Source organism: Pongo abelii, chromosome 2 (assembly GCF_028885655.2).
Source record: "Pongo abelii isolate AG06213 chromosome 2, NHGRI_mPonAbe1-v2.0_pri, whole genome shotgun sequence".
Classification (NCBI taxonomy): Eukaryota; Metazoa; Chordata; class Mammalia; order Primates; family Hominidae; genus Pongo; species Pongo abelii.
The window spans coordinates 116,891,054-116,908,655 of record NC_085928.1 but is presented as its reverse complement, the minus strand read 5'-3'; the positions used below and the strand labels follow the sequence as shown (position 1 = coordinate 116,908,655).

The 17,602-nt window shown below is 44.5% G+C and overlaps 1 protein-coding gene across 2 annotated transcripts in view; it reads left to right on the top strand.

Annotated features, from left to right (window-relative positions):
- The window catches only part of ITGA9 (integrin subunit alpha 9), a 387,085-nt gene that overhangs the window by 166,660 nt on the left and 202,823 nt on the right, over window positions 1–17,602 (top strand). For both annotated transcript variants that reach the window (XM_024245138.3, XM_054552331.2), the window contains exon 16: window positions 13,241–13,390. In XM_024245138.3, coding sequence (XP_024100906.3) covers window positions 13,241–13,390 — 150 coding nt within the window. The remainder of the gene's footprint in view (window positions 1–13,240; window positions 13,391–17,602) is intronic.

Sequence of the window (17,602 nt, the reverse complement as noted above, 5' to 3'; positions counted from 1 at the left end):
AAAAAACAGCTCCTGGATTCATTGATTTTTTGAAGGGTTTTTTGTGCCTCTATTTCCTTCAGTTCTGCTCTGATCTTAGTTATTTCTTGCCTTCTGCTAGCTTTTGAATGTGTTTGCTCTTGCTTCTCTAGTTCTTTTAATTGTGATGTTAGGTTGTCAGTTTTAGATCTTTCCTGCTTTCTCTTGTGAGCATTTAGTGCTATAAATTTCCCTCTACACACTGCTTTGAATGTGTCCCAGAGATTCTGGTACGTTGCGTCTTTGTTCTCATTGGTTTCAAAGAACATCTTTATTTCTGCCTTCATTTTGTTATGTACCCAGTAGTCACTCAGGAGCAGTTGTTCAGTTTCCATGTAGTTGAGTGGTTTTAAGTGAGTTTCTTAATCCTGAGTTCTAGTTTGATTGCACTGTGGTCTGAGAGACAGTTTGTTCTAATTTCTGTTCTTTTACATTTGCTGAGGAGTGCTTTACTTGCAACTAAGTGGTCAATTTTGGAATAGGTGTGTGGTGCTGAAAAGAATGTATATTCTGTTGATTTGGGGTGGAGAGTTCTGTAGATGTCTATTAGGTCTGCTTGGTGCAGAGCTGAGTTCAATTCCTGGATATCTTTGTTAACTTTCTGTCTCGTTGATCTGTCTAATGTTGACAGTGGGGTGTTAAAGTCTCCCATTATATTGTGTGGGAGTCTAAGTCTGTTTGTAGGTCACTAAGAGCTTGCTTTATGAATCTGGGTGCTCCTGTATTGGGTGCATATATATTTAGGATAGTTAGCTCTTCTTGTTGAATTGATCCCTTTACCATTATGTAATGGCCTTCTTTGTCTCTTCTGATCTTTGTTGGTTTAAAGTCTGTTTTATCCGAGACTAGGATTGCAACCCCTGCCATTTTTTGTTTTCCATTTGCTTGGTAGATCTTCCTCCATCCCTTTATTTTGAGCCTATGTGTGTCTCTGCATGTGATACAGGTCTGCTGAATACAGCACACTGATGGGTCTTGACTCTTTATCCAATTTGCCAGTCTGTTTTTTAATTGGAGCATTTAGCCCATTTACATTTAAGGTTAATATTGTTATGTGTGAATTTGATCCTGTCATTATGATGTTAGCTGGTTATTTTGCTCGTTAGTTGATGCAGTTTCTTCCTAGCCTCGATAGTCTTTACAATTTGGCATGTTTTTGCAGTGGCTGGTACCGGTTGTTCCTTTCCATGTTTAGTGCTTCCTTCAGGAGCTCTTGTAGGGCAGGCCTGGTGGTGACAAAATCTTTCAGCATTTGCTTGTCTGTAAAGGATTTTATTTCTCCTTCACTTATGAAGCTTAGTTTGGCTGGAGATGAAATTCCAGGTTGAAAATTCTTTTCTTTAAGAATGTTGAATATTGGCCCCCACTCTCTTCTGGCTTGTAGGGTTTCTGCTGAGAGATCCACTGTTAGTCTGATGGGCTTCCCTTTGTGGGTAACCCGACCTTTGTCTCTGGCTGCCCTTAACATTTTTTCCTTCATTTCAACTTTGGTGAATCTGATAATTATGTGTCTTGGAGTTCCTCTTCTCGAGGAGTATCTTTGTGGCATTCTTTGTATTTCCTGAATTTGAATGTTGGCCTGCCTTGCTATATTGGGGAAGTTCTCCTGGATAATATCCTGAAGAGTGTTTTCCAACTTGGTTCCATTCTCCCCGTCACTTTCAGGTACACCAATCAGACGTAGATTTGGTCTTTTCACATAGTCCCATATTTCTTGGAGGCTTTGTTCGTTTCTTTTTATTCTTTTTTCTCTAAACTTCTCGCTTCATTTCATTCATTTGATCTTCCTTCACTGATACCGTTTCTTCCAGTTGATCGAATCGGCTACTGAGGCTTGTGCATTTGTCACGTAGTTCTTGTGCCATGGTTTTCAGCTCCATCAGGTCCTTTAAGGACTTCTCTGCATTGGTTATTCTAGTTAGCCATTCATCTAATTTTTTTCAAGGTTTTTAACTTCTTTGCCATGGGTTCGAACTTCCTTCTTTAGCTCGGAGTAGTTTGATTGTCAGAAGCCTTCTTCTCTGAACTCGTCAAAGTCATACTCCGTCCAGCTTTGTTCCATTGCTGGTGAGGAGCTGCGTTCCTTTGGAGGAGGAGAGGCGCTCTGATTTTTAGAGTTTCCAGTTTTTCTGCTCTGTTTTTTCCCGATCTTTGTGGTTTTATCTACCTTTGGTCTTTGATGATGGTGATGTACAGATGGGGTTTTGGTGTGGATGTCCTTTCTGTTTGTTAGTTTTCCTTCTAACAGTCAGGACCCTCAGCTGCAGGTCTGTTGGAGTTTGCTGGAGGTCCACTCCAGACCCTGTTTGCCTGGGTATCAGCAGTGGAGGCTGCAGAACAGCGGATATTGGTGAACAGCAAATGTAGCTGCCTGATCGTTCCTCTGGAAGTTTTGTCGCAGAGGAGTACCTGGCCGTGTGAGGTGTCAGTCTGCCCCTACTGGGGGGTGCCTCCCGGTTGGCTACTCGGGGGCCAGGGACCCACTTGAGGAGGCAGTCTGTCCGTTCTCAGATCTCAAGCTGCGTGCTGGGAGAACCATTACTCTCTTTAAAGCTGTCAGACAGGGACATTTAAGTCTGCAGAGGTTTCTGCTGCCTTTTGTTTGGCTATGCCGTGCCCCCAGAGGTGGAGTCTACAGAGGCAGGCAGGCCTCCTTGAGCTGTGGTAGGCTCCACCCAGTTCGAGCTTCCCAGCCGCTTTGTTTACCTACTCAAGCCTTGGCAATGGTGGGCGCCCCTCCCCCAGCCTTGCTGCCACCTTGCAGTTTGATCTCAGACTGCTGTGCTAGCAATGAGCAAGGCTCCATGGGCGTAGGACCCTCCGAGCTAGGCGCGGGATATAATCTCCTGGTGTGCCGTGTGCTAAGACCATTGGAAAAGTGCAGTATTAGGGTAGGAGTGACCCGATTTTCCAGGTGCCGTCTGTCACCCGTTTCTTTGACTAGGAAAGGGAATGCCCTGACCCCTTGCACTTCCCAGGTGACGCGATGCCTCGCCCTGCTTCGGCTCACGCTCAGTGTGCTGCACCCACTGTCCTGCACCCACTGTCCGACACTCCCCAGTGAGATGAACCCGGTACCTCAGTTGGAAATGCAGAAATCACCCATCTTCTACGTCGCTCATGCTGGGAGCAGTAGACTGGAGCTGTTCCTATTTGGCCATCTTCGCTGTTATTTTTAAGAATAAATTTTAAAAGGACAAAGTAAAACTTCAAGTTGAACTTAATGGCAAGGAAGGGTCAAAATGAGACTCTGCGTGTAACTCCCGCTGCCTCTCCACTACTGATACGGATCTGCCTGGTCCACCGGCTCTTCTCACCTCTTTAGGAATTTTAAGCCCACAAATTAAGTATGGAATTTATTACATGGTATCTTGCATTTCAGAAGCAGAATCTGAGATGGGGATTTTTGCCAGAGATTTATTGGGGGAGTGCTCTCAGAAGTGAGGAAAATAGAAAGGGACAGGGAAAAAATGTTGAGTAAGGATGTGGTCTCAGGAAAAGTCTAGCCTCAGCCTGATCCCGTGCAGAAGCTCTGGAGCAGAGCTTATCCCACCCAGCAGCAAGGGGGATGGGCTGTTATCCTGCTGCATCTGCCAGCCAGGGAATGGGGCAGGTATTAGTTTTCTAGGCCACTTCAAAAATTACAAATTTAGCAGCTTAAAACAGCATAAAGTTACTATCTCACAGTTTCTATGGGTTAGGAGTCTAAGCATGGTCTGCTTAGCATTTCACAAGGCTGTGCTCAAGATGCCAGCCAGATCTTTTATGCGGCTTGGGATCTTGCTCCAGGCTCGCATGGCTGTTGGTGGAATTCACTCCTGCAGCTGTGGAGCCCAGGGTGACTTGCTTCTTCAAGACTAGCAGAAGACTCTTTTTGCTGCTTCCAGTCTCTTAGCTCAGCCTTACAGTCTCTTAGCTCAGCCTTGCAGTCTCTTAGCTCACTGCTCTCCAAGGATTCTTGACACTTGCACTCCAGCCCACTCTGGGTCAGAAGCTATTCCTCCCTGTGAAAGGGGTCACTTGAGTAGGCCAATTCACGCCATCCTTTCTGATTCACTCAATTGAGCTGATTCAGAATTTTAATTACATCTTCAAACTCCCCTCACCTTTCCCATTTAATGTAACATCACAGGAGTGAGAACCATCATATGTCCAGTCCTTCCCACCCTCAAAGGGAGAGGATTATACAGGGGCATGGGTCACTGGCATCATTTTAGGATTCTGCCTGTCACAGGGCGCCACTTGCAGGCTTCTCTGGAGGAGATGGCTCCTGTCACCCAAGGGCAGTTCTCCTGAGAAAGTTGTGGGCATAAGCAATGCCTGTAGTGGCTAGGGCACTGAGGTCCCGTGACCTGGTTCCAGCCTGCTGTCCTTCTCTGTCCATAGTCCCTCCCTGCCCCTCCCCCATGATCTTGCCCCACAGACCCTTCTCAGGTGGCGGTGGTGGTGGTGTTGTAGGGGCAACTGGCTTTTTTAAGAGTGCCAGGAGCTCTCCAAGGTGCTCAACGTCCATTTCTCTAATCTTCACAACAAGCATGCAAGATGATTCTGTCATCCCATTTTACATCTGAGAAAACAGGCTCAGAGAGAGTAAGTAAAGTGGCCAAGGTTGCAGTTTGCAAGAAATGGAGCTGGGACCCCCTCTGACATTGGGCTGGCTGACATCAAAGTCGTTGCTTTGCCTGGTCCTGTCACCTCTCTTCCTCAGATGTCTAGTGTTTATTAGACCTCCATAGTATCTTCACCAACTGAGAAGGTGCCCCATCAGCCTGAGGAACTCCTAGGGTCACCTCTCTCCAAGGATTCTTGACACTTGCTCTTCTACCCACTCTGGGTCAGAAGCTATTCTTCCCTCATTGGGTTGCCACCATTCTTGTAAGGGCACCTTCTTCTCTGCACCACAGTTTTTTGCTCACACTCCTCCTATTTTTCTCTTCTCAGCTTCCCTATGCCTCATGTTGCCAGGCTTAAGGCACACAGCAACCAAGTGTTGGCAGAAGGCAAATTCTATGGTTTGGCTGTGTCCCCACCCAAGTCCCATCTTCAATTTTAGCTCTTATAATTCCCACATGCCGTGGGAGGGACCCGGTGGGAGATAATTGAATCATGGGGGTGATTTTCCCCATACTGTTCTTGTGGTAGTGAATAAGTCTCATGAGATCTGATGCTTTTATAAGGGGAAACCCCTTTCACTTGGCTCTCATTCTCTCTTGTCTGCTGCCATGTAAGATGTGCCTTTCGCTTTCCACCATGGTTGTAAGGCCTCCCCAGCCATATGGAACTGTGAGTCCATTAAACCTCTTTTACTTTATGAATTACCCAGTCTTGGGTATGTCTTTATCAGCAGCATGAGAACAGACTTATACACCAATTGAGGTTCCTCCAGAGAGTTAACAAAATGTCCATGCACTCTTTCATTGTTCCCCCATACCCACAGACCTGCCATCCCTGGCCCTGCCTGGATGCCAGTACCTGGCCACTGCTGCTATATTCCACGCTTTTGGACAAGAGCATGCTCAGTATTGTCCAGGAGACCCAGGGAGCTCAAGACAGAGCTGAGATCCAGTTCCTACAGCCACAGTTACCACCCCTGCCCCTGACACACACACAGACTCTCCAGTGCAAAATCAAACCATTCCCAAATATCCAGCTACATATTGTTTTACCTTTGAAGAGAAAAAAGCATCAGTGGGGTTATGTGATTTTCATAGATGAATAATTTTTGCAAATATGTTAATTGAAGAGTAATTGGTGCTTTCTTGACCCTCCTGAGCACTGATGCTTGCCAAAGGGTTATACATTTCAGACTAATGATGATATCCATTACTATATGTGAAATTGCTTATAAACTAATATATAGTCATATTAAAATCTCTAATCTCATTGAGAAATTTTCAGAAACAAGATACACTGATTTTCTCACCACTTATTTCCTGCTCTCATGACAGAATTTCTGGAGTTCTTCGAATTCAGCTGGTTTCTGGAGCTCTGTCTGGTCAATATTTATAACTGAACTAGTTCAAACAGTTCAAGCATGGTCTCTTCTCTTTCTGGTTGAAGTTCTGTCTTAGAAGACTGTTGTAGTCAGCTGTGCTTGTCATAAAGTTTTGTTTAAAATTATTTTAGAATTTTCTTCTTTGGCTTTAATTTAAATTTTTGTTTACTTTTTTTTTTTTTTTTTTTTCCGGCTCACTGCAAGCTCCACCTCCCAGGTTCACATCATTCTCCTGCCTCAGCCTCCCAAGCAGCTGGGACTACAGGCGCCTGCCACCAGGCCTGGCTAATTTTTTTGTATTTTTTAGTAGAGACAGGGTTTCACCGTGTTAGCCAGGATGGTCTCGATCTCCTGACCTCATGATCCACCCGCCTTGGCCTCCCAAAGTGCTGGGATTACAGGCGTGAGCCACTGTGCCCGGCCTTGTTTACTTTTTAATTTATAGGATTGTAAATGAAACCACACTTGGCCTCAGTTTATTCTCTGGGAAATAGGTTCTTGCTACAGGTACAGTTTATAATAAGGATTCATTTCATAATAGGGAGCTTTTTATAGATTTTCATATCATAGTTGCCATTTAAAAAATTGTATTAAAGGCCGGGCGCAGTGGCTCATATGTGTAATCCCAGCATTTTGGGAGGCCAAGGCGGGTAGATCACCTGAGGTTAGGAGTTTGAGATCAGCCTGGCCAACATGGTGAAAACCCCGTCTCTACTGAAAATACAAAAAATTAGCCGGGCGTGGTGGTGTGTGCCTGAATTCCTAGCTACTCTGGAGGCTGGGGCAGGAGAATCACTTGAACCTGGGAGGCAGAGGTTGCAATGAGCTGAGATTGCGCCACTGCACTCCAGCCTGGACAACAAGAGTGAAACTCTGTCAAAAAAAAAAATTGTGTTAAAAATGGTAATGATCGCCATTTATTACTTGCCTATAGTATGTCAGTCATTATACAAGGTATATTTTATAATTATAAATATTATTTATTATCTGATTACAAATATGTTATACCTTGCACTGTGTCCTGTATGTCTATTATGTTTATTTCTGAATTTTCCTTCCTTTTTCCTCTCCATGCTTTGATCTGGATATTTCCTATTGAGAGAATACACTGAGGCCAAGTGTGATTTCATTCACAATCCTCTAAATTAAAAAGCAAACAACTTCTGGGTCACTGGTCGTCTTTTCTGCTGTGTTCAATCTCCAGTAAAATATATCTTGTCTTCTCAGCACCTTAACCACTGTCCTCTGCCTGGTTTCTTAGTCTCACAGCCCCGTGCTGCTGTAGAATTGGCAGATGCCTTGAGGACAGTTGTGGTGTACAGTAAACATACCTCAATATACTTCTTTCTGTTTGGGATTTTGGCCCCTCAAGTCCTCATTGCCTTATTAGCCCTGAGCTCTTAAGTTTTGTCTTCACAGAGTCATAAGACTTCCAGAAATTCAGCTTAGAAACTCAAGAACTTAGCTTTTTAGCCACTGCTTCACTTTCAGTTTCATAGCCTCTCATCCCACACTGCTTACAAATCTGGAAACTCCTCAAGGGAAAAGTGCCCATAAATGTTGGGGTTACCTCCACATTCTTTCCTTCTCTTTGGGACCCTAGACTCTGAAGTCCTGGCTGTCTTGATAGTTAGTTCCCTGATAACTTTATATATTTTTAATTTTTTTAAATGAACCTGGCATTTCAAACATAAGTTCCATGATAATTTTAAACGTGTGTGTGTGTGTGTGTGTGTGTGTGTCCAGCTTTTCGAGTTGTCCGTGGGAGGACAGTTTCAGTAAGTTACTCTACCATTACTGGAAATGCAAAATCCTGTTTTCTTTTAAAAGAATCTTCAAGCTGATGAGAATTTTAAAGTAGCTTATAACATTTTAACTGTGATCTTATTTATTATGAGTATAGAGATAAAGGAAAAGGCATCCCACTTTTGAAGATTTCTCATTTCTAGGAGTGTCTACAAGGTTATCATAGGCGAAAGTAGGGTTGGATGCAGAGAAATAGTAAGAAAGGATAGAGGATGGAGGGGACAAAAAGATCACGTTTGGAAAAAGAAAAGAATACTGAATCCTCTTTTAAAAACACTTAAGAAGATTTTCCCTAAACTAATTGTCTGGCTTAATGCTAACTGCTTATTTGCTGACCTTCTGCGTTATTTACACATTTAAAGTGGGGCCCACCCTTCCTGTTTTCATTTAATTTACCCTGGCAGCTACTGGTTAGCTAAGGAAGAAAAAACCCTCCTTTTTTTTTTTTTAACGGAGACAAGCATCAATCAGGTAGGCTTCTAGGTCAGGTGGCCAGTTAAGGGTGCCAGGGTTCCCAGGTCCAGCTTTCTTCGGGTCATAGAGTGAGAGTGGGAATCAAGTCACTCGGATATTTGTCCCAAATTGAAATGTGTATCTTCCTTTGGCTGGGCAGATGGGGTCCCCTCTTCTCCATCTCTGCTGCTGGGTCCTGGTGCAAGCCCTTACTCTCTTTCCACTAAACCTGTGTGGCAGCCTCCTCCTTAGCCTGTTTCTCCCCAGTCCTGCACCCATCAGTCCACTTCCATACGGCAGCTACAGGGACCTTTCTAGAACACAGCCTCTTGCTGCCTCCATGTTGGCCTCCCTGCCCCTGTCAGAGGGATTTTTATTTATTTTATTTATTTATTTTTGAGACAGAGTCTTGCTCTGTCACCCAGGCTGGAGTGCAGTAGTGTGATCTCGGCTCACTGCAACCTCCACCTCCTGGGTTCAAGCAATTCTCCTGCCTCAGCCTCCTGAGTAGCTGGGATTACAGGCGTGCACCACCACACCCGGCTAATTTTTGTATTTTTAGTAGAGATGGGGTTTCACCATGTTGGCCAGGCTGGTCTCAAACTTCTGACCTCAGGTGATCCGCCTGCCTCAGCCTCTTAAGGTACTGGGATTACAGACGTGAGCCACCATGCCCAGCCAAGAGGGACTTTTCTATAAGAGCCTCTAGTATCATGCTACCCCCTTCCCAGCTCTCCCTAGCTTTTAAGATCACATAACCTGCAAAGTCCCCTGAGATCTGGTTCTGCATGAATCTTCTCTCCCCTATTGCTGCCTACCAACTTGACTTCCCACCTTTGGGAGTCAGATGCAGTCTGCTGGACAGCCCATGCCCTCTCCACGCGGCTATACAACCCCTGCCTTGCCCCTCCTCTCTGCCTGATGTCCTACTGTCTTTTGACTGTGCCCAGGGGCATTTCCTCTGGGAAGCCTGCCAGCCTTCAGTCTGAACCTTTGGGTCCCCAAAGCCTCCCCTGTCCTGGTATGTGTTGCAATGCGTTGTCATCCCTTGTCTGTTTCCCCTGAGACTCATTATTCCCTGAAGGTCTTTCATCTCTGTTTCCCTGTGGCCCAGCACATTGCCTGGCATAAAGTAAGCACCTAATAAATTTCAGATGGAGCATATGTTAAGTTCCCTATAAAACCTCAGCTGCTGCAAATTCTGCCACCAGCCTGGATGTTCTCCTCTGTGGGGACTCCTTCAGTTTTCAGAGACAGGAGACTCCCATAGATTTTTAGCAGGAAAAGGTGGATTCTTGCCTTTTAGTCTGTCAGAATGACACTTTATTAGATGCTTTAGAACTGCAGAAGCTTCAATTTTAGAATTTTCAGTTTGTAGTGTTATTTTTTTTTAAGCAGTAAAATTTCGGCGACTATGGTCTGTGCCAGAGCCCTAAGCCTCTTTCTCCATCCTAAGGAGTTTCTCTGCTTAATTGCAGTGCTGAGCTCAGGGAAGCTGCACATCCAAAAATGAAAAGGAAACCACTAAATGGTGCTGCTACTTTTCCTTTGCAGCTCAGATAAAACAGGCCCAGTGTGGGAAGAAGGGGCTGTCCTTTTGGGGGTGTTGGCCTGTTTCTAATTGCTGCACCCTCTTCTGCCTCCACCCACACCTCAGTGTGGTTTGGATCCCTTCTGCCCAGAGCTACTGGGACATGTCATAAGAAGCTGCTTTTCAGACTTCTTAATTAAAATAGGTTCCGGCAGCCATTGCCAGGAAGCAGCATTCGCACCTCTACATGTCCAAATGCATTACTCATCCAAAATAAGATATGCCACGACTCAGGTTTCCCTCCTCAGCCACCATGGCTTGAATGGCTGCATTTAGAAACAGACCTTACTTCAAGCCCCTATTTCTTAATTATTTGTCACTTATTCACATTCATCCTTGTGTGTGAAACATTTTTCCCCTCACCCTATATGCTGTTATGTAAACAAGTAATTTTTTAGGATTATATCAGAACCTGATGTAGTTGGGGTGGTTTTAAAATAGTATTTTACGGACAGCAAGAAAAGTAGTTTTGCTTCTGGTTTCACTTGCTAGCTTTGGGATGGAGGTCAATTTATTTGAGCTTCTGTACCTCTGTGATCTTGTCTATAAAACAGGGGCAATGGCTGGTGCTGTGGCTCACACTTTTAATCCCAGCACTTTGGGAGGCTGAGGCAGAAGAATCACTTGAGGCCAGGAGTTCAAGACCACCTTGCGCAACATAGTGAGACCCCATCTCTACAAAATAAATAAATAAAAGAAATAAAATAATGAAAGTTAGCCAGGCATGGTAGTATCCAACTGTAGTCCCAGCCACTCAGGAGGCTGAGGCAGGAAGATTGTTTGAGCTTAAGAGTTCAAGGCTGCAGTGAGCTATGATTGCCCCACTTCTGGGAAACAGAGCAAGACTCTGTCTCAAAAAAAAAAAAAAAAGTGGAGGTGGGGGTCAATAATCTGCCAGCTCAGGTATTGTAAGGATTAAGAAAGACAGTGTCTGTGAAGAGCTTGGCCCAGTCTCTGGAACACATTTGGTAGCCAGGAAATAGTAAATGACTTCTGTTCCCTACCCCCATCTTCACCTCCTCCCCTAGAATAACAACATCATAACTGACTTAGTTCATCATTAAGGATTTAAATGCAAAACCTTAAGATAGTCAGCCTTAGGGAAACACTGAAGAATTGATTTTTAAACACATAAAGATTGCATTCATTCATCCCTCTCCACACCACTGGCAGTCTTCAAATTCTGGTTAGTAGAGTCAGCGGGCAGGGAGGATCTGGATCCTGGGGTTGTGTGCTTTGCTCCCAGAGGGACATGAATATCAAAGGTCTGCCCCTGATATCTGGAGTTCAAGAGGCGTTTTCTGGAAATAATTTGTCCAAAGGCTCCCCCATCACTCTCTTGGAGAAGTCCTGTGTTTTATTTATGCTGAATGATTGAATCTATTCCCAGCTGAATGCTTTCCTGAACACCAGTAAAAATCATCTGCCAGTCACTCAGGCTCCCACCCCGGGAGTCATCTGTCCCCTTTGCCTGGTCTCCCATGCCCCACAGCTCAGCAGCCACAGGCATGGCCATATCTGCCTCTCCTGCACTTGCCACTCCACTTCATCTTGGCCATCTCCTCTCTGGGGCTGCTGTGGGAGATTTCCAATCTGCCCTCCAGTGTCTCTGCATGCATTCTACTCACCTCCTCTCCCCACCCAGCCCCAAGGAACTCTGAAGAAACACAAGCTTCTGTGGCCCTGTACACTTAGGACTACCACCACTTACTTCTTGGAGGCAATGGCAGTAAAAATGGAAACAACAAACAAAACAGAATAAAATCCTCTTTAACTTTGTTTAACTTGGTGTCCCCCGCAATCTATTTAATTTCAGACTCTTATTTACCCCAGTCCTAGGGAACTGAGGTTCATAGGACCAATCTGGGTGAATGCTGCTACAGTTTGTGGATGGGCTGCTCCCCATTTGCTTGTTCAGGTAGCTTTGAGCCCAAACATTGGTCAGCAAGGGCATCCATACAGTGACATGCTGTATGTCATCAAAAAGAAGGTGTTCCTGACATAGACAATTTCCAGAATATATGCTAAGTGACTAAAGCAAAGTGCAGCATGAGATGCCACCATGTGCTGCAGATGCTTGGACTGGATGGATACCTAAGTACCCCCAAACTGGCAGGCACATCTGCCTCTGGGGAAGGGGGCTAGGTGTCGGGGAGAGGTGGGAGCAAGTTCCTCCCCGTGTGCCTCCTGGGGCCTTTAGAACCTCTACTTCTTTGAACACAGTGCTACTCTGCTCCAAACGCCCCCAAACTTCACACAGAGAGTAGTATGAAGTCCTCAGCTCTGCACTTGTGGCCCTGAGGTTGGCCTCAGCCTGCCCGCCCAGCTTCTCTTCTCATTCTTCCCTGCTGCCACTCTCCTGTCTCTCCCCAGGGACTCGGCTGTTTGCGCCACTTTCCTTTGACACGTCTCAGACTTGCCCTGCTCCACTTGGAAGTCCTTGGAGCAGCCCACACGCACCCCCGCCAAGCTCACTGTCTCAGAATGTGGGACCACCTACCAGCTTTACTCCTGCGTCTAACTCTAACTTGTGAGATTGTGGGGGCCAGAGTCCCCAGGAGGCAGTGACGCTGTGTGCAGAAAAGCCAAGAGCTCCAGGGCTGAACAGATGTGACTGAAAATCTTTACCAGCCATGTGCCCTGGGGAACTGAGCCTGGCATTTCCCCTTTCCTTTTCTGTATAATGGAGGATAACAAGCCTTCACTCACGGGGCGTGGGTGTGTATCTTATCTCCCTGCAGCACCTAGCACAGTACCTGGCATCTCATATGTTCAGGGCATGTTTGCTCTCCTCCCTTCTTTTCCCATCGTGACTGTCAATCTACTGTTCCCTTGGGGCTTGAGATTCTTGGATTCCAAAGGAAAGAACACAGGGCCAGGAGTCAGACTTTCATCCTTGCCTCCACTGATATCTAATTCTGGGATGACGCTGGGCCACTCAGTCTTTGGATTCCCTGCCCTAACACAAAATCCATATTTATCTCAATGCAAAAGAGATTTGGTCATCAAAACACTGAATGCAAAGGGTTAGCAGAGTGAGCACAGATGTTCTCCCATTTGCCAACTGGTTTCTAAGAATATTTGGAGGATGAGTAAAGTAATGTCTTCCATATGCTCAAGAGAAGATGATTTAGCACCATGCAAGGTAGAGAAGGAGAGCCCCCACCCATCAACAGAATGACCTTGGACAAGACACTAGCTGCCCTAGGCCTCAATTACCTCATTTAAAATATGAAAGTCATAAAACCCTACCTCACAAGGGTGATTGTGAGGATCATATGAGGCAATTCATGTGGAAGGTCTTTGTAAACTGTGAAATGCTCTACGACTGTCAGCCAGGATTAGTAGTTAATGCGTGTATTTGTTTATTGTTTCAGCGGAGGGTGCAGGACGTCATCAGCCCGATCGTGTTTGAAGCAGCCTACAGCCTCAGTGAGCATGTAACTGGAGAGGAGGAGAGGGAACTGCCGCCTCTGACACCAGTTCTCCGCTGGAAAAAGGGACAAAAGATTGCCCAAAAGAATCAGGTCAGAACCTTAAAGCTCATACTCAGCACCCATGGTGGCAGCTGCACACAGCAGAAATAATGGCCCAAAAGTTGAGAGAGCCGTGGACCTGGCTGCTCAGGAGACCACAGCCAGGACACACCTCCTCTCTGGGTCTCCCTTTTCTGATCTGCAAAATGATAAAATAATCTTAGGGGTTACTTGTGACTACTATGGGACTTAAATACTTTCAGACAATTCTCAAGCTGTTAGAAGTTACAATCCCCTAGAGTTCGTGAACTGGCTGGCCGCTTGGTCCCTGAACTTGCCCCTGTTCCTAGACTGTTTTCAAAGCTTAGATTGGTGGATAGTAGGTGCTTAATGTGTTTTATTGGTGAGAGAATGAGTGAGGTGAAGAAGCAAGAATGGTAGCTTGCTAAATTGGCAGTTGAGTTACAGAATGCTCAACCCAAGAGTCCCTGGAAACCAGAGCACTGAGGCAAGTACAGGTGGTCCACACTCATCAGATTCTGGGATGTGCTGCTGTGTAGAGAAGCTTTAGTGCGAAGTTGGGTGCATCACTCATATGAGGTCGGAGTGAGCCTGTGCCTGATTCTGTGCAGCAGTGTTGGCCAGCTCTGAGGCGTGCAGCACTGAGTGCAGTGCAGGAAATAATGCAGGGAATCTGCAATCCTAAGTCTGTTTTAAATCTTTTCTTGAAACCCAAGATCACCACAGATTCAGAACCCTGCAGAAGATCAGGAAAAACTGTGGGCTAACCCAGCCTCCTAGGCAGGGTTGGGGCAAAGCTGTGGAACCACCTTTCACAGTGCTTCAGACCGCTGTAAGTGCAGGGGAAAACTAGCAGATTGTGACTCATGCCTTGTAGATTAGAGATGTAGACTGAACCACAGAGAAGTGTTTGGGATTTGAGATATCCATCCAGGTGTTCACATAAGTGCTGAGATTTTTACCAAGGCATCGTATTATCTCCCAAAGCCTCTTTCCCATCATCCTAAGTGGGGTTCCCTAGAAGCAGAGCCTGAGAAAGGGAATTGGGAACACATGGTCTAATGATGCTGTGCTCTTAGGGAAAACCTGTAAAGGAAAGGCAGGGGGCTCAACATGGTTGTGGTCTCAGATAAAGTCTGGCTGAGGGACTCTGGAACAAAAATTATGCCAAAGAGTTGTCTTCGCCTTGAAGCAAGAAGGCTTCCCTTTTGTGCCCCATATCATTCAGCCATTGACTGGCTGTGGGGTGGAAGGGGAGTGTAACCCTCCTTGAAAGGAGATCTCTTCAGCTGAGGATGGTTTTCTAGAGAAGAATGCAGATGTGAGCCATAAGCAGCCTACACACACATCAGCCAGGGGATGGGCCACAGTTCACAGTGCCCACTACACATCAAAACACACCCTCTGGGGAATGCTGCCAAGAGGTTTTGATTTAAAACATGAGCCTTCTTTCACAACACAAGTGCCCCAGGAGAGTGGCCTGTAAGTCCCACTGGCCATTGATACTTGGAACAGGCCCTGGGGGAGTGAGGGAGGACACGTGGTGTTTAAGCAGGTGGGCAGAGTAGATGGGCTGGCCTTAGGCTGAGGTGTGGAGAAGGCTAGAGAAGAGTAGAAGATAAGGTGAAGAGGCAGGGCAGGAAGCTGATGGCTTCTGCCTTGACTGGGAAGTACAGACTAGGTCCCCTCCTGACAGGGAAGTAGGGAGAAGAGGTCGGCCTGGGGACACAGTAAAGCATGGTATTATGGTAACTCCTAGATAATTGGTCTCTAGTTCTAGAATTATTCTGCTTTCTAAGGTCAAATCTTACTGGACTGATAAACTTACCCATACTTGGGTTACAGAAGTTACCCAGACTTGGGGTCCTGGGAAGAATTTCAGGGTCCTCTGTGCTTGTTTGTTTCTGAATTGACCCAGTGAGGTAGTCATCTACTCTGTCCAGCATCTTGCTAGCCTGGACATACTTTCCACAGTGAACCTAACTCTCATTCCTGCAAGTCTGTCAGTGGCACAGATGTGGACTTTCTTTAGTGAAAAGCATCTTGGAACCTTTACTGACATATTTAGATTTAAGCAGTCCAATCAAAGCCAGATATTGAGGGACAGATTAGTATCGAAATGATGTTCTTGGTCACTTCTGGTTCAAGATGGCCAACCAAGCACAAATGTTGATGTCTGTGCCTTCTGGGACCCCATTGCAATGATTATAAATGAGTAGATCGGAACAGGGAGGACAACACTGTGAAAGAAAGGGTGTCAGCTAATAAAAGAGTCCAGTAATTTTCTGGTATGAGTGAAGTAAATGGAAGAGTGTTAGTGGGTGAACTTGAACTATACATGGAAGAGCTGGCTTCCTGCCTACCCAGGGAACAGAGAAGCTGCAGCCACAGCCAGACCAACAGTTACAGAGGGGGCCAGAGTAAGAAGTGGGACTGAAAATGGTGGTGGTATTGAGGGAGGTCAGTGAAATGTGAAGGTTGGTTTGAAGAAGGGTTAGAGTTGACTTTTCATCATTGTCCCCACCCCTACATGCATCAGGCATGCAGAATAGCAAGCAGCCAGGCATCGTCTTCTCTAAAGTATTGAATAAACTGTTTAAGATAGTGTGGGTGGCCTCTTTCTCAGAGAAAAGAAAGCCTTACTTCTGGCATTTGAAGTCACCAATGTGAGAGCTAGCTTTCTCTCCCACAATCCACCCAAACACTTTCACAGATTTTCTACTCAGTCCTTTTGCCTTAGTTTGAAATATGAATGGACAACCAAGGAAACCCAAGATTGAGGAAAATTTGGTGCATGAAAGGAAAGGCTAAAATAAACAGTAGAATAACTAACTTAAAAGGAAACAAATGATTTAGGGAATAAAAGAGATTATTTTAAAAAATTTTAAAAACGCAATACCTTAACATCTATGCAGTAGATGCAAGGAGATTTAGGAATATATTCCATTCTTTTCATTTTCTAATGGATGGGATTCTGTTCCTTTTTAAAGGGAGGAATGAAAGGCAAGGGAAGTGTTCTTAAAAATTAAAAATATATTTGCAGCACCAAAAACTCAGTGAAAGTATTAGAAGATAATGGTAAATAATTTCCCAATGGAGGTGCTAAAAGACAAGTAGAAAAGAAAGCTAAAGAATGAATTTACGGGGTCCTATATCTCCAAGTAATAAGAATACTAGAAAGTAAGAATACCAGTAATAAGAAAAGAGAAAGAAGGGGGAGAAAATTATGTGATAATAGAATAGCATGTTTCAGAGTTAAAGAGAGAGACTATTTTTTAAAATTGGTGTAAACAACAATTTACAATCAAGATAAACCAAAATTATCATAGACACATCATTTTGAAATGTCAGTGCTCCAAAGACAAAGGGAAAATTCTAAATGTTTTGAGGGCAAAGAATGCAGGAATGTTGATCATGGAGGATAAGTCAGCTTACAACAGAATGAGAGTCAGACTGAGTAGTCCATTAGACTTTTTATAAGCAATATTAGAAACTAAACTATGATGAAGTAAAGGCTTCAATGTTCTGAGGGAAAATGATTTTGAAATTAGAATTTTGTTTTCAGCCCCACAGTCAAAGTATGTGGTAAAAATAAAGTCACTTTTCAGATAAGCAAGAACCCAGAAAGTTTATCTCCCTACCAAGGAAATTATCTTGTACTTCAACAAAACAAAACTGACAACCAGAAGGAGCAAGATGTGGGATACAAGAAACTCTGGAACTAACTCTCAAAAGTCTAATGACAAGAAATCCCAAGATGATAACTGCAGCAAGTCTAAAAAGCAGCCAAGTCAATTGAGAAGAGGAGATCAATTAACTTCCAGAAGAATGAAGCTAAGCAATAGAATGATGAGCAAGTGGCAAATATTCAGGATACAGTGCAGATTGAATATGTTTCTTTTATAGGTAAGAGAAAAATAAAGGCAATCAAGACCTCTCAGAAAAATAGAAATAAGATAATTACGTGTACAGATTCTCCTTGACTCATGATGGGGTTATGTCCCAATAAACCCATCATGAATTAAAAATATTATAAGTTGAAAATGTATTTAATACACCTAACCTGCTGAATATCATTGCCTAGCCTACCTTAAATGTGTTCAGAACACTTACATTAGCCTACAGTTGGGCAAAAGTCATCTAACACAAAGCTTATTTTACAATAAAGTGTTGAATATCTCATGTAATGTATTGAATACTATACTGAAAATGAAAAACAAAATGGTTGTATGGGTACTCACC